A 21,007-nucleotide genomic window follows, 5' to 3' on the forward strand; every position below is an offset into this window, starting at 1 on the left:
CCACCCAGGTGTCCCAAATACCAAGTTTTTAAGTGACAGTACGATATTATGCCAGAATAAGCAACCAAACCCATGGACTAGAATAGCTAGTCCAGAAGCAGACCTTCACATATTTGGACACTTAATTTTTGAAAAAGTTACTGCAGAACAGTGGGTAAGGGTTGGTCTTTTCAATAAATGATACTGAATCAAATGAATATCCATATGGGGAAAAAATATATCTTGATCCCTACCCCAGACCATACACAAATGTCTATTCCAGACATACTGCAAATCCAAATGTGAAAGGTGAAACAACAAAACTTTTAGAAGAAAATATTCATGAGTTGGGGGTGGGCAAATTTCTTAAAGAGGACTAAAAAGAACATGAACTACATAAGGAAAAGTTCATAAATTATACATTAAAATTAAGAACTTCCAGGAATGCCTGGGTGGCTCAGTCAAAGCATCTGCCTTTGACTCTGGTCATGATCCCAGGACCCAGGGATCAAGCCCCATGTTGGACTCCCTGCTCAGAGGGGAGCCTGCTTCTCCTCCTCCCTCTGCCGCTCCCCCTGTTTGTGCTCTCTCCTTCTGTTAAGTAAATAAAGAATTTAAAAAAAAAATTAAGAACTTCTGTTCATCAAAAGACACCATTAAGAAAAGGCAAGTCACAGAGAGGGGGAACATATTCACTACACATATATCTTACGAGAACTCATATCCAAAAAATATAAAAATCTGCAAATCAGCAAAAAAGAACAGCCCAATAGAAAAATGTGCAAAACACTTAAACAGACATTTCAAATAGCAGTGATCTAAATGGACAATATTTTTTTTTTAAAGTTCTCAATTGTGTTAGTACTTAAGAAAATACAATTAAAACCACAATGCAATACCATTGCTGACCCACCAGAATAGCCAAAATTAAAAAGACAGACACTATCAAATGTTAATGAGTGTAAATTAGTACAACCACTTAGGATAACTAGTAAGAATCAACTTAAGGTGAATGTAAGTTAACCCTATGATCCAGCAAATCCATTTCCATGTATGTATTAGCATATGTATTCATAGGTGCTGTATTCATAGGTGCACTATTATAATAGGTGTACTATTTTTAATTGTTCAAACTGGAAATTACCCAAATGTTCATCAACAGCAGAATGGATAAATTGGAATATTCACACAACAAAATACTATATAACAATGAAAATAAGTTAACTACAACTAACAATGTTAAGCAAGAGATACATAAGGCACAATTTTATTTGCATAAATATAAAATTAAGCAAAACCAATCTATGCAAGACGTGGTTACCACTAGGGCAAGAGTGTGACTAAAAGGACAAGAAGGGAGTTTCTCAAATGTGGCAATGTCCTGTTCTTGATCCGGATGCCAGTTACTTGGGTGTGCTTGGTTTGCCTTCTGCTGTGAGTATATCATAATTCAATAAAAATTTCAAAAGGAATGAATTCTGGGGGATGGTAGAGCTACGTGTGAAAGGTAAAACAATTAAGCCTCCAGTAGACAACAGCAACAAAATATTTGGGGGCACATGCACAGACATACAACCCTCTAACCAGAAAGGAAAAGATGAATTGAATTACATAAAAATTAGAAACTTCCAGTCATCAAACAATACCATTAAGAGTGGAAAGGCCAGGCAGCCTGGGGTGGCTCAGAGGTTTAGCGCCGCCTTCAGCCCAGGACCTGATCCTGGAGTCGCAGGATCGAGTCCCACGTCGGGCTCCCTGCACGGAGTCTGCTTCTCCCTCTGCCTGTGTCTCTGCCTCTCTCTGTCTCTCTCTAGGTCTCTCATGAATAAATAAATAAAATCTTAAAAAAAAAAAAAGAGTGGAAAGGCCTGTAAGCAGAAAAATTTTTTCTGTCCCAGACTACATGACCACAGTGAAACTTTGTCCCAACAAAAGAGGACAAAAGATAGTCAATGCGTAGGGCTTTCTGAGCTAAGCTTTTCCTCTGAGAACTCCTCTTGAACTGGACCATTTGAAACCTTGTTCTCACTGCAAAATGGGTTGAGGAAGCTACTTTAGTAGCCTTTTGATTTGAATTGCAGCCAGATTATGATTTGGTGATCTAGGGAATAGGATGTTATCCTAAACAGAACATAATGGACTATAATTTGTGTTTGCTGCATTGATGACTTGTACAAGGACAGTATTTCTGGTCTCTGCAAATTCTTTTGTATTTAAGCAGTTTTAACCAAAAGAAAAAAAAAAGTGCAAAAGGAGGCCTCAGAGTGTGCTCACATCCAGCATACATAAAGAAATCCCATTAATCAATAAAAAAAAAGTCAGACAATCCAGTAAGAAAAGAAAACGGACCACAGACTTGAATGGGCACTTTGCAAAAGATACCTGAATAGACACCATACATGACAAGGTCCTCAACTTCATTAGTTATTAGAGACAAGCTAATCAAAACAATAGTGCAACACATCCATAAGAATCCCCATAATTATTTTTTATACTAATATTATTTGTTTTTATTATTATTATTTTATTTTTTAAAGACTTTATTTATTCATGAGAGACACACACACAGAGAGGCAGAGACACAGGCAGAGGGAGAAGCAGGCTCCATTCAGGGAGCCTGATGTGGGACCTGATCCTGGGTCTCCAGGATCTCGCCCTGGGCTGAAGGCGGCGCTAAACCGCTGAGCCACCAGGGCTGCCCTACTATTATTTGAAAGAGAATTTGCATGCACAGGGAGGAGCAGAGGGAGAGGGAGAGAGAATCCCAAGCAGGCTCCTCGCTGAGCCCAATGGTCATGCTCCATTCCACTACCCGAGATCATGACCTGAGCAGAAATCCAGAGTCCCACGCTTAGCCAACTGGGCCACCCATGCACCCCAGTCCCCACAGTTATACTGGCAATACTAAAGGGGCTGAGGTTGGAAGTGATGGAAACCCTCTTGCACACAGCTAGAGTATGTATATTAGTATTATTTCAGCCTCTTGGCCTGTTAGGCATTACTTATTGATGATAGTATACCCTATGCCCAGAAGCTCTACTCCTGGAGAAACTTGGACACGTGTGCATTGGATCCACGTACAACAAAAATGCATAGCGGTATTCGGAACAGCCCCACGACAAAACGATCCTAATGTCCATCAACAGCAGAATGGCTAAATTGTGGTCTGAGATATACCATGGGATTCTGCACAGCAGCGAAAGTAAACAACCATTGCTGGATGCAACCTGGGACGGATTCCAGTTATAACACAAAACCAAAGACACCAGGCACGGGAGCACGCTGCGTGACTCTATTTGTATCAAAAGCAAGCAAAAACTAATCTGTGGTGTTGGGATTCCTGGTTGCCTTTGGGAAGGGATGGAGGCTTTCGGAAAAGTGTTCTTTTTTCTGGACCCGGAGGCAGCAACGCAGGTGCGCTCCCTCTGCGGGTATTCTTCACGTTGCAGATTCCTGGTTTGCGCACTCTTCTGTATCCCGTGCTTCTGTTAAATATTTAAATACCTGGAGGTCACAAGCCTAACCGAAAACTTAACTGTGCGCGGGGCAGGGTCGGGCGCGCTAGGTGGTAAGACGATCCCAGCGGGGCGGGCTGTGATCGACCCTGCCCTGGTGGGGCGGGAATCCTGAAGTCCTGAACCTTTCACTGGATCCCCCGGGTGCCCGTCCCTCCTGGGTGGGGCGAGGGCAGACACAGCGTTTCCTCCCGCCTCAAAATGCATTGATGCATGAGAAAGTTCTATTCGGGTGCGATTACATTTTGCTTAACTTGCGGACAAGAGCATCATCAGGAATCAGGGGCCCTCCTTCAAGCACGCCCCAAGGAAAAACCCAGAACCCGAGACACGTTCCGCGCGCTCCAGCAGCTCCGCAGACGACGAGATCGTGGGCGTGGCTCACGATCGATTACTTCGGCCTGGGTGCCGAGCGGCGCGCGCATGCGCCGGCTGCGATTGGTGAGGCCTGGCGGCGGGGCGCGGGGTACGCCGGGAAGTCTGGCGGGCGGGAGGCGGCGGGAAGCAGCCGGTGGGCCGCGGCACCGGCAGCGGCAGCGGGAGGCAGCAGGATGGTGAAGCTGACGGCGGAGCTGATCGAGCAGGCGGCTCAGTACACCAACGCCGTGCGGGACCGCGAGCTGGATCTCCGGGGTGAGTCTCGAGGAGTGGGTGGGCCTTCGCGCCCAGCCGCGTGCTCGGAGGGCCGGCGCTTGGCCCGCGGGCCTGCCTTGTGGGCGCCGAGCCGGACTGTGGCAGCACCGCCCGGGGCTGCGTCTTCCCGGTGCTGCCAGAGACCATCCCTAGGCCCTTCTGAGCCTTGGGTTACCCTCGTTCCTACTCACACGCCCAGCCAGTAGATCGCTTCCTGGTCCACAGCCGAGGGCCTCAGGCAGGCCTTGCTTGGCGTAGTTCTCAGTCTCAACTATTTGAGAGCTGGCAAGTTGTTCGTGCTGGTAACGCTAGTGCGCAGCGGCTGGTTGGTTCTTCGTAAATACGTTCAGGTGTTACTGTGGGACGAGCGTAGGTAAGAGAACGTGTTACCTGTAATTTGCGAGGGGGGAAATGACGTCGGAGAACAAAAGCGATTGCTTCCGCAAGATTTCTTCCCTCTTCCCTTCAGTTGTCCCATATTTCTCTTTTATCAAAGCATTTGAGGGGCACCTGGGTGGTTCGGTCGGTTAAGTGCCTTTGATCCCCAGGGGTCCTAGGATCCAGCCCCGCATTGGGCTCCCTGCTCCGAGGGGAGCCTGCTTCTCCCTCTTTCTCTGCCCGCTGCTCTCCCTGCTTGTGCCATCTGTCTCTCTCTCTCTCTCTCTGAAATCAATAAGTAAAATACTGAAAGAAAAAAAAAAGGTTTTAAAGAGGCTTGCAGTACAAGTTCCCTGTGGAAGGCGGTAGAAGCTCTGAACTATTCAAATTCACGTAGCCATTTCAACCTTAGTAAAGGCTTGGTGGGAAATTGGGAGTGCAGCTGTCTAATCAGCATTTCAAGGAAATGACTCTAGGAATGATGTGAAGAGCAGTTTCTCTGGGAATACAATTTGGGCCTGAGATTTGGCTCCACAGAAGAACACCGTCTGAGGTGCAGCACTGTTGTGGGCTTTGCCTTAAGCTTGGATTCCTTGCTGACAAAGCCAGACTGCTTTCATTTTGTTGAAATTAAGTGTCGCTCTCTTGGCGAAGATTGATCTTTAACCATCTAAGCGTGAAGTGCATCGAGTGTTGAGGCTACTTGTTTTGATATAGCGTTTGCTTTGCTACAACCCTTGTTGCTCTGAATTATGTACTTTAACCTTGGCTTGGATTCGTTTCTTTCTTCCGCCAGCACCTAGCACAGTAGTTATGCCCATTTAAGACAAACTCGTGAGGGTTTGGTGAATTGTTCACAGGGTGATGTATTATTGTGTATAAACTGTTGACCTTCAACTCTGAATTGGAGCTGGGGGAAGTGTACAGTAAGGGAGAACTGTCATGAGATCACAAGGATATCCTGGTAAGTTTTATGAATCTGGCCTGTGGGAATGCAAACAGAGTCAAGAGCTGTTGTCCACAATGTATGAACAAGACTTGGACGCTGACAAAAAAGCAGCTTACAATGTAAATTCTCATTATGCCATTTACCTATTTCTGGAGCTTTGGTTATAACAGCGTGAGGGACCTTAAAAAATACTCCTGCAAATGTTAGCTACCAATATTACTATCAATAAGTGTCGGGTGTTGTCATGACTGACTTCATGTCCACTCCTAGACTGTGGCAGTGGGCCATCTGATCCTTGTTCCTCATTTTATGTGCCAGATACTTGCACAGTGTTTGGCACAGCACAGGTACCAGGTAAACACTTTCTAAATAAATGGAAGCTTTGAGTCAAATTACCATGAAGTACTGCTAAGGTTTTAAGGTATCGTTTAGCCATATCAATACTTGTGTATTTTTTTTTTTCCTTCTACTTTGCAGGGTATAAAATTCCTGTCATTGAAAATCTGGGTGCTACCTTAGACCAGTTTGATGCTATTGATTTTTCTGACAATGAAATCAGGAAACTGGATGGTTTTCCTTTGTTGAGAAGGCTGAAAACATTATTAGTGAACAACAATAGAATATGGTAAGTGTCTGCTAGTGGAGAGTAATTCTCCCCCCGCCCCCCAGAGTAAATATTGCAGCATTCCCTGAAGAAGCCATAGTACATATACTGCCAGTTGAGCCTACGTATTCTTATTTATTTATTTATTTATTTATTTAGATTTTATTTACTTATTCAAGAGAGACTTGGAGAGAGAGGCAGAGACACAACACAGGCAGAGGGAGAAGCAGGCTCCATGCAGGGAGCCCCATGCAGGACTCCATCACGGGTCTCCAGGATCACACCCTGGGCTGTAGGCAGCGCTAAACTGCTGGGCCAGTGGGGCTGACCTATGTATGTCTTTTTTTTTTTTTTTTTTAATGTATTTCTTTTTAAAATGAGAAACAAGCTACACTTTTGCCATATAGGCCCATAGATTAACTTGGTAATGGTCTTGTTTTTATTTGCATTTGTTCAGAAATACTTATATATTTATGGTAATAGATATTTAAATTGCAAATATTCTGTTTTGTGCATATTTTGGCTTCTAAAACTAATTGTAATTATCAGAGGGATTATATTTTGAAGATATGTAAAGTTCAACAATTTTATATAGATAGATAGACTGATTTATTTTAGGGAATGAAAGCCCATGCCTGAGAGCAGGGAGTGGTGCAAAGAGAGAGAAATCCTCAAGCAGCTTCCCCACTGAGTGTAAACCTCCTTGTGGGGCTCTGTTGCAGCACCCTGAGATCGAGACCTGGGCCGAAATCAAGAGTCAGGCGCTTAACTGACTGAGCCACCCTGGCACCCCCAACAGTTATATTTTTGGCTGAATGAATGTCTCTAACTCACACCCTCTGCCATTTGTTTTTCTTTACAACTGATGTTTAGAATTTTACATATATATATATATATATATATATATATATATATATTTAAGATTTTTATTTATTTATTTATTCATAGACACAGAGAGAGAGAGAGAGAGAGGCACAGGCAGAGGGAGAGGCAAGGCTCCTCACCGGGAGCCTGACATGGGACTCGATCCCGGGACTCCAGGATTGCTCCCTGAGCCAAAGGCAGGCGCTAAACCGCTGAGCCACCCAGGGATCCCCAATCTCTGAGTAAATTCTATCAAAAAAAGTTGTTGAAAGTCAATAGACAATGTTTTTAAGAAGTATTAGGTAGTGACTTTCTTATTTTTTTATTTTTAAAGATTATTTATTTTAGAGAGAGCACACACATGCTCAGATGCAAGTGGAGGGAGGGAGGGACAAAAGGGGAGAATCCAAAGCTGACTCTCCAGTGAGCATGGAGCCTGGCACAGGGCTCCCTACCAAGACCCTGAGATCACAACCTGAGCCAAAATCAGGAGTCAGACACTCAACTGACTGAGGCACCTCAATGACTTGCTTTTTAAAAATGTCGTATTTCAGGGGTACCTGGGTGTCTCAGTGGTTGAGCATCTGCCTTTGGCTCAGGTCGTGATCCCAGGGTTCTGGGATCAAGTCCTATATCCAGCTCCCCACAGGGAGCCTGCTTCTCCCCCTGCCTGTGTCTTGGACTCTCTCTCTATCTCTCATGAATAAATAAAATCTTTAAAAAAATTTTTTCTTATGGATTTAACCATTCCCTGATGTAGTTGTTGTTTGTTGTGTACCTGAGGTGTGAATGCAGAGTCACTTGTACTTCTGTGCTACCTGCACAAAAGTTCTACACGGGAGTTTCTTCCTCTCTTAGCTTTCACTAGATAGTGTGGTGATGGAAGGAACCCCAGGCAACCCTTGGGAGGCGTAGGTTCTAAAATCACCCCACTTCCGCCACTAACCTTGTGACCCCAGACAAGGTTTTCCCTTTCATGCTTCATTTTCCCTGTCAAATAGGGTGGTGGAACAAAGATCTCTAAAGTTCTTTCACCTTTAGAGTCTGAAATCTTCTGTTCAAGGATTTAGATAAAATGGTTAGCTTACCTACTTTTTTTTTCACTTTTACAGAAGTCTTTTATTTTCATTTTAGCCGTATAGGTGAGGGACTTGATCAGGCTCTACCCTGTCTGACAGAACTCATTCTCACCAACAATAGTCTTGTGGAACTGGTAAGTCCAACCGGGTGAGGGGGGTGTATTTGGGGGAGGAATTAAAGGTGCTACTTGCCTCTTACAACTTAGAAAGTCCAGAAAGTTTTTTCATCATCCATCATCCTTTATCTTCTTAATTCAAGATCAGGGCCTCGTTCAGTTAAATAGCCTTTTCCACTCTGTAGCTCATCTTTTTTTTTTTTTTCCTTTTTTTTTTTTTTTTTTTTATGATTTTATTTATTCATGGAGACAGAGGCAGACACAGGCAGAGGGAGAAGCAGGCTCCATGCAGGGAGCCCTATGTGGGACTCGATCCTGGGTCTCCGGGATCCCGCCCTGGGCTGAAGGTGGTGCTAAACCACTGAGCCACCCAGGCTGCCCTTCCTTCGGATTCTTAAAGGAGTACTTAACTCCAAAAGTAAGAGAGCACTGACTGGTCAGGCTGTCTTTTCTAAAATATACCAGATTTTCAACCCAAAATGCACATTCAAAGGAAATGTGTGCCAGGATAGAGGCTGTATTTTTATGTATATTGTATTTATATTTAAAGCTGTTTGTAAAGATGAAGGCTGAGTTTGTGCTATCAGTTACTGGAAAAGGTGTGTTAAAGTCTCATACATTGGGACGCCTGGGTGGCTTGGCGGTTAAGTATCTGCCTTTGGCCCAGGGCATGATTCTGGAGTCCCGGGATCGAGTCCCATATTGGGCTCCCTGCATGGAGTCTGCTTCTCCCTCTGCCTGTGTCTCTGCTTATCTCTGTGTCTCTCATGAGTAAATAAATAAAATCTTAAAAAAAAAAAAAAAAATCTCATACATCTTCCTGGATTTGACAGGGAGTTGTATTTTAGTAATGTATTTTGAAGTTCTCTTAGTTGATATACACAAATTTTAAATTGTTAATACCTTCCTGGTAAACTAACCTTTTTAATATTGTGTCGTGCTCCTCTTTATCTTTTTTAGTGATATTTTACCCTGTTTATTTTATCTGCTGTAATTACGCCCAAACAAGCTTTCTTTTATTTAGTATTTGTATATTTTTTTCTATCCGAAATTAACTTCAGGCTTTACTGTAACTTATGTTTTAGATTTATCTCTTGAAAACAGCGAATGATAAGATTGTTTTGTGAAATCCAGTTTGAAGTCTTTCTTTTAAATGAAGTATTTGGTCTGCTTACATTTAATTTAATTACTGGTGTATTTGAGTTTGTCTTCTCACTTTTTCTGGAGGTTATTGTTTGACCCACTCATCATTCATTTCTTTTTCTCTCTTTTACTGTGTTCACTCTGTGTGTGTGTGTGTGTGTGTGTGTGTGTGTGTGTGTGTCTCTGTGTGTGTCTCTCTGTCATTCTTTTCCTAAGAGTGTAGGAATTACTCATTCCTATTCTTAGTATTGTAGGAACTAAAATACGTATTTATTACAGTTTTGAGTTAACCAATACCTCTAGTTTCTTAAATAGTGACCTTAAACATTTCAAACCCCCCACATATTATTTACTTAATTCTGTCTTTAAGAAACCCATCAAGACACTGTTTTCCACAGTTTCTGTGTCTCTGTGTAACAAAAGTTGCCATTCGTTGTTCCTTTTTGTTTTGTTTTTTTGCAGCTTTACTGAAGTTTGAGTGATAAATAAAAATTGTATGTATTTAAGATGCAAAGTGTGATTTTGATAGATGTATAGTTTTGAAGTGGTCACTGTTACCAAACTCACATATTCATCACTCAAGTATTTACTTTTTTATTTGTAGGGTAAGAGTACTTGAGATCTATTATCAGCGAATTTCAAGTATACAGTAGTAAATAGTCCCCATGTCAAACAGAACTTACTTGTCTTATAACTGAAAGTTTGTACTCTGATCAGTAGCTCATTTCCCCTCCTCCCCCACACTTCAGCCTCTAGTAACCATTCTTTTTTTTTTTTTTAATTTTTTAAAATTTTTATTTATTTATGATAGTCACACAGAGAGAGAGAGAGAAAGAGAGAGGCAGAGACATAGGCAGAGGGAGAAGCAGGCTCCATGCACCAGGAGCCCGACGTGGGATTTGATTCCGGGTCTCCAGGATGACGCCCTGGGCCAAAGGCAGGCACGCTAAATCACTGCGCCACCCAGGGTTCCCAGTAACCACCATTCAACTCCGTGTTGCTGAGAGTTGTTCGTTTTTCTTTAATTATTAGATTACACATACGAGTGAGATCATTCGATGTTTGTCTTTGTCTTCTTTTAGGTCATCTTGTGTATCCCTTTTAGGGGTGACATGCCAGTAGCATGCTCTAGAGCTCCCTCTGATGGTTGATTGTGAAGCCTTTAAAAATAGCAACCAGGGGCAGCCTTGGTGGCCCAGTAGTTTGGCGCTGCCTTCAGCCCAGGGTATGATCCTGGAGATTCTGCATCGGGCTCCCTGCATGGAGCCTGCTTCTCCCTCTGCCTGTGTCTCCGCCTCTTTCTCTCTCTCTCTCTTTCTCTCTCTCTCATGAATGAATAAACAAAATCTTAAAAAAAATAAAATAAAAATGGCAGACTATTTTCTGAACTCCTACTCTGTACCCCTGTACTTTTCTCTCATTATTCCTTTTGCCTTGTCCTCAATTTCAGTCTGGTCCTACCAGTCTATCCTCACTGTAGGGCTTTGTCCTGGAAAGGATACCATTTGTGTTTAGTACGAAGAATGAGGGCCAGAATTGCCCAGCTGCTTCAGGACTTAATGTACTCCTTATTGGAAGATACATAGCTATTGGCTGCTGTTCTCAGACTGAACTCTTGGTCATTTTGGGGTATTCACATTTGTCACAAGCCTTTCTGCTGTCCTGCTGTTGCTTCCTGTACAAATGCTGGCTCCCAAGCCAGTCTTGCAGCTCTCACAATGGTCTGTCTCTACCTGCTAGGATTCTTGCCAGAATGCCTTTTCGTCTAGGTTAATTGTAGTTGTTGACCATAGGCTTTTGGTTTTGCTATCCTTGTTGAGCTGTATCTTATGTGATAATTTGGAAAGAATCAAAAACTAACTTGCCTTTATCCCATAATTGTGTCCTTTTTCTTCCCCCTATACTCTTTGTCCTTGAATAATTATCTAAAGCAGTTTGAGGGAACCTTGAATAAAGGTGCCAGGCCTCAACGATGATATGCCTGTGTCACCACCAGGCATGTCCAGGTACTAGTGGTAAAAACCGCCTTACCCCAAGATCCAGTTTGAGGTTCCTTGTGTGAATAATTTGCTCTGAAGTCACATAAACTTTAATATATTTCTTTTCTAAATAATTCCTTTAAAGTCTAGCCCTTTTGAGCTTGCTACAGGACATATAATTTTTTTGAGGGGGAGGGGTCTCTTAATATTGAGACAGAAGCTGTTATGGCTAGGATTTTCAGTTTAAGAAGTTCAAATCTACTTAACAGTTTAGTCAGTAATTTACTAAGCATCGGTGATGTGCTAGTATTGTGCTAGGTGCTAGGGCATTAAAGAAATAAAAGATAGGAGTCCCTGTTCCAAAGGCATCTGCCATATCAGAGTATCAGAATAGCCTATGGTATTCATATTCTTACCTCTGGCCATTTCTTTTACAGGGTGACCTAGACCCTTTGGCATCTCTCAAATCACTGACTTACCTAAGGTATGGAAATGATCTGTGGTGGTGACAGTTAAGTCCTTTATAATAGCACCATTACCAGCCTTGATCTTAGAGCAAACAGTTAGTAAGAAGGACCTTTGAAAAACAAGGACTGAAAATGTGAAACCTCCCCAATGTGAATTTAATAACTCTGCAACATGACAAAATTGACTCATCTGATTCCATTAAAATGGACCTGTTGAATGCTGCACTGTGAGTAAGATTGGCATTATGTTATTCCTTTTCTTGTAGTATTCTGAGAAATCCTGTAACAAACAAGAAGCATTATAGACTGTATGTAATTTATAAAGTTCCGCAAGTCAGAGTACTGGATTTCCAGAAAGTGAAACTAAAAGTAAGTATTGTTCTGTGGGTTATAAGTCATTGTAGATTCGTGTGTTTCATTTTATACTTTTGTTACTGATTTTTTTTTAATTGCCTAATGAGTTTTCCTATTGGTTTGTAATAAAAATGTGGGAAGGAAAATGTTAAGTCCTTTATTTTTCATAGCAGAGTTTATATAGCAGGACTTTGAGTTAAAGCTGTCTTACATGGTAGTGTTGGTCATTCAGAGGTAGTACAATATCAGAGCAACCATGAGCACCATCAACAACAGATCGTTTAGATCCACTCCCCTGTGGGGACCTTAGTATAATCCATTTTTCAGCAGCTGTAATTGTTAGAATGATTTTCTCTTTACTAGGTGTGTTTTTGGTTTGTGTGTGGTTTGTGTTTTTTGTTTTTTCTTTTTAAACATTCTTAGTTCCTCCAGACCCCCTCCTCGAAACTAGGAGGGGGAACTTTCTTCAGGGAGCTTTCACCAGAGAAGGCAAGGCCATTTGTCTCCTTTTAATTTGAAATTGGCTTTTTGGTATTTTTACCAGCCCCGAGTGTTTCAGGAGAGTTTCCTTCCATGTTTTCTGAGGAATGCATTTAAATGCATGTGGTATTCCTATTTCCATTAACTCTGTGTGTGGTGTTGCTGTAGGAGCGTCAGGAAGCAGAGAAAATGTTCAAGGGCAAACGGGGTGCACAACTTGCAAAGGATATTGCCAGGAGAAGCAAAACGTAAGATACAGATAATCCAACTTCACTCCACTTCACCTTCAGAAACACTATCTGTCTGGCTTTTTGCCCTCCTACAGAATTAAACAAAACACCTGTGACTAACACAGTATTGAATTCGTGTGATGATAGCCCCGTGACCATCACTGGTCCACACATCACATGAGATTTCCATCAGGTTAGCAAATACTTCCATGTTCAGTCTTAATGCGACATTGTATACTTCCTGCTTCTTCTCTATAGGAAGATGAACTGGGTGGTGTTTCTGAAGGAGGGAGTTTCTTGTATCAGTTTGTTAACAAAGATAAGATACTACACTGGTTGAATTACTTTCAAAAGCTTTTTTTGAAAGTAAAAGAGAAGCAGTTTCCCTTGTCTGGATTTAACAGTTGCATTCTTCCCTCTCCTTTCCCCTCCCAAGTTTCAATCCAGGTGCTGGTTTGCCAACTGACAAAAAGAAAGGTGGGCCATCTCCAGGGGATGTAGAAGCAATCAAGGTAATAACGGGTTAGGACTCTTGGACTGGAAAGAGTTGCCGTGGGTTTTAGGACATGAAATATGTAATTGACCAAATTCTAAACATTGTAGTGTCTTCCCCCACCCCACCCCACCCCACCCCACAACCCCACAAGAGTTAGGTTCCTGCTATGTTCCGTGTAAGGAAGGAACTAGCTTAAAGTTACTACCTGATTTTGACTTGAATTATTTACATGAGCCAGTCAAAGCAGAGGCAGCTCTGGTTCTTTGTCATTTTCCCAGGATCTATTTTTTTTTTTTTAAATAGTTAAATTACCTTAGCATGTTGTCTCAGTGTTTGCCTTAGCTTTTCAAAGATTTGCTGTCTGAAAGATCTGTTAGTTAATCATGGGAAATCCTAATTTCATAATACTGCTTCCTAGATTATCCAGTAACATAGTTCCAAAAAGGTGCTTTAATTCACTAAATTGTTAGGACATGTGCAATGATTATTTTCTCTCTTGTAAGAGGGTCCACATCCATCTACCAATTTGGGGAATTTATGATTTGGTTTGATTTCAACATGACGATAAAATTCTTACCCCAGCACAACTGTATAATAGTCCACCTCACAGAGTTGCCGTGGACTTCTGTAGGGTTTTCTGTGTGATTGACACTTAGATGCAATAAACTGGTCATGTCCATTGTTTTCTGTCCTCCAGAATGCTATAGCAAATGCGTCAACCCTGGCTGAGGTGGAGCGGCTGAAGGGCTTGCTACAGTCCGGTCAGATACCTGGCAGAGAACGCAGATCAGGTCAGGACATGACTTCCAAATAAATTAATGTTATACTTGAAGTGATTCCAAAACAGTTCAGATGCTATGACCCCAGAAATGCTTGCATCAACGTACACGAAATCCCTCTATATGCTCTTCAAAGAGAAGTTGTTTGATGTAGAATATTATGATATAGGACTCTGAGAGTTTTTGATGTAAAAGTTGAAACATACATTATTCCCCAGCCATGCAGTGAAACCGAACACTAGAGTAACCTTGTAGATTTGGACCCGTGTGTATGTGTGTCTGTGTGTGTAGGATAGATACCTTACTACTTGGAAACACAAGCTTCGGGGGCAAACAGCATGAAGCTCAGATCTTAGCCTCACCGGCTCTATCTTTAGGTGAATTTCTTCATCCTCACTTAATTTTAAGTCCATATCTTCATTTTAAATTTTGAAGTAACATATAGTAACAACTTCAAAAGGTTTTTGGGAGGATAAGTAAGACAGTTCATAGATAGCACTTACAACATTAGCCTAAATTTTCGGTAAGCGTTGGCTATTCTGATATTTGAAGGCCAACTTTGTGACAGGATGTTGGAGGTGTAAAGTAAAAACTACTCAACATAACACATAGTATAAGTTTTGATATGGATGTAACTGAGGGCTTCTACCTCGCCTGGCAACTCAGGGAAGGTTCCCTTGAGCAAATCATGTTTGAACGGAAGCAAAAAATGAGTAAGACATTAATTAGACCAGTGGTTCCCACTATGTAGCTCTTGAGCCTGCAGGCATCTCAGAGGTGAGAACTTTGTATAATGACACTAGTGTGTTACTTGCTTTTTCCCCCATTACTGACATTTGCAATGCTGGTGCAGGAGTAGTGGTGGGTAAAATTGCTGGTGTCTTGGCACAGGTCAAAGCAGTGGCCCAAAGGATATTAGTAGTCATCATTCTAAACTACTGTGGACTCTCAGTAAGATAACTGCTTCCCTTGTGAAGCAGAGAGATAAATGTTATCAAATACCACCTTTTAAGTGCACATCTTTTGATATTCTGGGTTGCAAGAGGGGGGTGTGCATGAGCACATGCCTAAGTTGGACGGTTGTCTCCTTGCACTCATGCAGTGGTTTTAATTGAGAGGCAGGCATCTTCTTGAACACGAAGTAAACTCGTCACTTTAAGGAAAATGAGATACATCTATGGATTTTCAAGTAAGAGTATGGAAAGTTTATTGATAAGGTTTCAGGCTCCATCTTGTACACTAACCCTTCAGAAACTACCACTTTTGTCAAGTTTTAGCATATACTCGGAAAACCCACAATTGTCCTCAAAGACTGTTAGAATACTCCTTCCTTTCCTAGCTGCACATCTGGGTGAGGCCGATTTTCTTCATATCCTTCAGTGAAAACAATGTATTGCAGCAGTGGATTGATGAAGCCAGTACCTACCAGGGTCCAGCTGGCTGCTCTTCATCAGACATTCCAGAGATAGGCAAAAAAATAAAATAAAATAATACTAAGCTTCTCACTTAATATTTTTGTTTTGGAAAATGTTCTTTTTTTTATAAAAACATAAAAGTTAATGTGTAGCAGAGACTTTTTTTTAACGAATTACTGTTTTTTAAAATACTGTTTTAATGTCTAATACAGTGTTGGTGAATTTAATACTGTATTGATAAATGTACATAAACAAAAGCTCTTTGTGTCCTAAAACTAAGGCGTTTGTGAATTGCTGAACTAAACAAAAGCAGAGTGGCATTCTAGTGGCAAAGTGGGTGGGGGAAGGGCACAGACAAAAGCACCTATGGCAAATAGGAGCCTTGCACACTTTTACTGAAAGAGGCCAGTATGAGTGAAGTTCAAGGCACAGGGAGAACGTGGTGAGACGAGCCAACAGAGAAAGCATGCAGTAGGCCACACAGGTACCTGCAGACTGTAACAGATGCGATCTTCTGAGAGCATTGGAAGTCTGTCAAAGGTTTTCAAGGCTCAGTGGTTTCAGGTTGCTTATTGTGATTGTCATATGACAGAAATATTGAGTTTATTTGTTTTCCCTAATATGTTTCATTTGGGCCTTTAGGATCTCTTGGAATTTTCACTGTGATCTGGAAGTTAACTGGGGAGAGGAAGGTGGACATGGTTCAGGGTACTCTGTAGATTTCAGTGGGCCTAGGCTTCTGAGTTTGCCAAAACTTGACTGACATTCTTATCTTGGTAGTTTGGTATCAAGAAAACTGATGTTGGGGCTAACTGTAGAAGCAGTGGGCTTAAACAAGACTAATTTTTCCAAACCGTGACAGAGTTAAAACATTTCCTTTTTCAGAATACATTGGCCAGAGTGTCTGTCATAAATTGATGAGCAAATATAAGACTTTGGTTGTTGCCAAATTTTCTCTAATTTAGAGACCCTAAAGGCACTGAGTATTCCCATTTTCTTTGCCATTTTATGGTAATGGTAAGAACAAAACAAAGTAAGCTTCACAAAAAATGAATTATCAACCCAAAATGGGTTATTAGAATGTCAGGCAGGGAGTTTGACTTTTATAAAGCACCTTTGTGGCCCATTCCCTAGGAATTGACCATCCCTTCCCATACCTGCCAAAGATGGGTAGTCTCTGGACTATAAGGTCTTTGAGGGCAGGTGTTGTTGGGTTTTTGTACCTAGTGGAGGAACTAGCAGGCAGTAGCTTCACAGAATGGCCACTCGCATATGGAGTAAGCACATGCTCTAAAATCAATATGACATCTGGCTTTGTGTTTTTCTTTAGGCCCCACTGATGATGGTGAAGAGGAGATGGAAGAAGACACAGTCACAAATGGGTCCTGAGCAGTGTGGCCCAAGTATCTGCAGGATGCGTAATATGCCTACTTGGGACAAGTCCTGTTTTTTTGAACTTGGAATAATAACCTTGTTTGAGTCAGCAAAGTGGAGCTTATAGGCATTGTTGAAATGCTTAAGACTGCTGCCCGTAATTTTGTAATACTATAAATTTTGAAATCTAAATGCCAGTTTTCTACAAATAGTAAAAATGTGACATTCACTGTGCTGCCAAGCTGTCTGTCATCGGGCGGGGGTGGGTGGGTGTGCAGTGCTGTGAGGTATGGACATGTGGAGGTTGGAAATGACAGAAGTCAATGTTTCTAGATAGGCTTCCCAGGCCTCTCTAAAATGTTTAGATTTTTAAGTTCTTAATAAAACTCAAGATAATTTGCTGCCCGTGGTTATCAGTAAGACTGTGCAGTCTCTGGTGCATTTTTTTCCCCATAGAAAGAATAACAACAGCTTCATTAAAGGCGGCAGCCAGTCTTTAATTACTGATTGGAATAATTATAGGGGAATTCAACTTCTGCTTTTTGGAATCTGAGCAGAGACAGCAGGCAGGACATGGTTGGGGGTGGGGGTGGGGTGTCTTGGCCTAGTAAGCAGTATACAAATACACTTTGTTATATTTCTCACACCCTGTTTAGGCTCATCTCAGGAACAAGGTGGTGGAGGTGAGCACCTTCATCCATGTTTTCATCTGATGTTCTGGGTTTTTCTTAAAGCTCCCTGGGAGATTCAAAATGTGAGAAACACTCCTCTTAGACCCCTGAACGGTTGTGAGTGATTGCTCATGGGCTGATTGGCTGTTCTTATAAAGTGTGCACAAGATGGATAAGACAAGAAAGAGTTTGATTTTCAAGGAGCTGACAAGACGGGCTGGGAAGATGGGACCGTGGGCCACTGTGGGGCTAAACCCCCATGCAGTAGCAACTATAAGAAAAGAAGAGGGTAGAGCGTTCAGAAGGGAAATGGAACTTGGGTATCAGGAAACCTTGGCCATTAGATTTCCTCAGTATGACCCTAAATCAGTGCTTTACAACTCCAGTGTGCTGTGAACTTCAGGGCACCTTTTAAATGGCAAGATCCCGTGGGGCCTGGGGCTGCACTTCCAGTATGTTCCCAGTTGCTGTCCATCAGGACAATGCTCCCCAGAGGATTTCCAGCCTTAACCTCTCACCACTTCCTTAAAATCTACCTGGCGCCTGTCAACTCCTTCAAGAACAGTCTGCTGTAATCCACTTACTGATGCTCAAACCAGAGTGGATTGCTGTGTTCTTGTTTTATTCTCACCTTAGCAGATTTGGAGTTTGATGTTTCTTAATGATTGCCTGAGGCCTGGGGCATTTAGGCACCCAGGAACTAACCCAAATACACAGTAGATGGATTTATAAACTGGAATTTGATTTGAGAGGAAGATAACTGCAATTCATGCTCTGCTGTGCCCCTCACCCAGATGCCCTTTGGGATTAGAATGTTACTAGGTGTACATGGGATCAGAACAGAAAGATGTGGGGTGGGGTTGGGGGTGGTCTTAGAGATCTTCCTGGGCTGGATTAGAATTTAGCTTCTACAGCACCTTTCATGACCTAAGTGGCCATGAGGCTGCCTTCTATACTTTCACAGAGCCTTTCTGTAAATGCACATTTACCCAACACTTCTGTTTCTGATAGGACAACTAAAACAAGTCCATTTTTCTTCTCCACACTTAAGATCCAGGGAAGCTGTTGCCATGCTAGTCAGGAGGCTCCCTGCTCTCATCATTTATAAGCCACCTATTAAGGGGATTCTGAAGCCTCTGGTCACTAGCCTCAGTCATAACATTGGTTGCAGTTCACCTCCCTCCAGTCACGTTCCTTATTTACCTCTTAAGTAGCTTACTGTGGTCCTGGCTTTGACTGTGGGCAGTACTTAGCAATAATACAAGACGTGCCATCCCCTGAATGGATCTGGACTAAACAGGATTACTTTGGTACTAAACAGTTTAATGACTTGTGGTTAATGATTTGAGAGCTGCTAAGAAAAAACAGGAGACCTTGCTACTGTATGCCATGGTCCCAAGTGAGGATTTTTCAAAAATTGATGAGATGAAAGCGAGAGCTCCTTGGCTCAGAGCTCAACCAACATCTTTGTGTCTCAGGACCAGAAAAATGAGTTTTGCCTTCACCCAGTTTTTCCCAGAAGCCCTATGTTTTCAGTGTGCAATTTTGCAGAACATAAGGTTTGGTCAAAGATACCTTCTATCATGTTATAGTAGCAACTTGTACCAGTGGCATAGTCCTGCAACACTCAGATTTATTTCTGTGTAACTACATTAAGATGTTGATTTGATTATTAGTAGTTTTATAGTATTGATGAAGGATAGTTGAAGAGAGGCAGGGCAGGACAAGGGGCCCCACCCTAAGGGGAAACAACCCTTAAAACGATTTTACACCACTCTGGAAGGAGCCCTCTACCCTTTCCCATGTGACAGATGACAAAAGTCCGATTGGATGACAGGTGCAGGGAGGGTTAATCAGATTAAAACAGCCCTCCAACAAGTCCATAAAACTCTAGACTTAGAAACTCCAATGGCAGCCCTCTTGGGTCCCCTTCTTCGGGAGTTTTGTACTATCACTTTACTATGGCTCAATAAACTTTTGCTGCCCACCATTGTTCTCCTGGTCTATAGATCTCTTCATTCTTTGAAATGGTGTGACCAAGAACCATGGGCACCAAAGGAGAAGGAAATCCTGTAACTGCATTTGTATGTGATTAGGTTTTGAGGTTCAAAGAACTATACATTTAGGAAATGTATATAATTACATATACATAAATATATAGTTTTATATATGTAGATATTTAACCTAATTATTTTTTAAAGATCTTATTTATTCATGAGAGACAGGCAGAGACACAGGCAGAGGGAGAAGCAGGCTCCATGCAGGGAGCCCAATGTGGGACTCAATCCCTGGGCAGAAGGCGGCACTAAACCGCCGAGCCACTGGGGCTGCCCGATATTTAACCTAATTTAAATGCTGCAGTAGGGGGCGCCTGGGTGGCTCCGTCAATTAAGCACGTGCCTTCAGCTCAGGTCAGGATTCAGGGTCTTGGGATGGAGCCCCGAGCCCAGCTCCCTCCTCAGTGGGGAGTCTGCTCCCTCCTCCTCCCCTGTTCTCACTCTCTTTTTCTGTCTCAAAACCTTTAAATGTTACAGTAGGAATCTATAAGAATGTCATTGAAAGGGTCATTCGAGTTTGAGAAACACTATTGTTTGACTGCCATCTCTGTAATCTCCCTTAGCTACCAACACCTTTAATCCTGTCTTGTTTTATACTTTTGTTAAAAGGTGAAGTGTTAGGCAATTTATCAGTTAGCTATTGCCACAATGATGCTGCATAACAAACCACTCCAAAACTCAGGCTTTTAAGTGGCAACCACCATTTAGTCTCACACCTGGCTCTGCTTTTCCTTGCAGGTCCATGGGTTAACTAGCATGACTCAGCTTTACATATCTCATTTTCCTTGGGCAAGTCAGCTAACTGGACAGTGACACAAGGAGAAAACACTAAAATCTTAAGACCTATACTCAAAACTGACACACTGTTAAATCTGCCTACTTGCCATTAACCTAAGCAAGCCACCTGGCCAAGTTCAAAGTCAAAGGATGGGCAAATAATACTACCTTGAGGCTATTGCAAGGATGTGGTTGTAAGAAGGAATGATGAATTGGGGACATTTAGTCTACAATGGTCTGACTGGTTGGGAGTTCTGGATACTACCTTTGTTCTGTTTTTCCAAATAACCTGTGAGCAGTTGTATCGAACAAGGTGTGTGCTGAAATAACTTTATGGTTCTAAATAAGCTAGGTGAGATACTTCCTGATTAAAGGGACAAAGGTAACACATCAGCCTGGCTAGGAAGAATAACTTCCATCAGTGGGAACTTAAGAACAGCAATGTGCTAAGGAACTAAAGCAAACTCTCTTTATCCATTGCATCCTAGCAAATCAAAACCTATTAGATTTTAGTTGAATATACTATTCATCATACTGCGAGTACATATGTAAACACAGAGACGCTAGTTCATAATAGTATGCAAAAGCACTTTACTCTTGGTGTTTAAAAATGTGCGCAATTTTCATTACTGTTGTGCTGGTTTCTTTTTTCTACAAAATCTTGAGTG

At 42.0% G+C, this 21,007-nt stretch overlaps 1 protein-coding gene and 1 long non-coding RNA gene across 3 annotated transcripts; one reads left to right on the forward strand and one right to left on the reverse strand.

Moving 5' to 3' along the window:
* Window positions 1–1,218: 1,218 nt before the first annotated feature.
* LOC140616115 (uncharacterized) lies at window positions 1,219–5,331 on the reverse strand. Its single transcript, XR_012016644.1, has 2 exons — window positions 3,737–5,331; window positions 1,219–3,464 (listed from the first exon to the last, which is right to left on the reverse strand). It is a non-coding gene; the product is annotated as an uncharacterized lncRNA (long non-coding RNA).
* Window positions 3,273–17,254, forward strand: SNRPA1 (small nuclear ribonucleoprotein polypeptide A'). Of its 2 annotated transcripts, none has more exons than XM_072796486.1 (9): window positions 3,273–4,127; window positions 5,932–6,079; window positions 8,057–8,135; window positions 11,677–11,723; window positions 11,973–12,075; window positions 12,709–12,788; window positions 13,207–13,282; window positions 13,964–14,057; window positions 16,791–17,254. In XM_072796486.1, exons 1-9 carry the CDS (start codon window positions 3,704–3,706, stop codon window positions 16,847–16,849), a joined length of 1,110 nt encoding a protein of 369 aa, XP_072652587.1. In that variant the 5' UTR covers window positions 3,273–3,703; the 3' UTR covers window positions 16,850–17,254. The 2 variants fall into 2 exon arrangements, with proteins under 2 accessions (XP_072652587.1, XP_072652598.1); XM_072796497.1 differs by having other exon boundaries at window positions 3,273–3,935.
* Window positions 17,255–21,007: the final 3,753 nt, after the last annotated feature.

Source organism: Canis lupus, chromosome 2 (assembly GCF_048164855.1).
Source record: "Canis lupus baileyi chromosome 2, mCanLup2.hap1, whole genome shotgun sequence".
Lineage (NCBI taxonomy): Eukaryota > Metazoa > Chordata > Mammalia > Carnivora > Canidae > Canis > Canis lupus.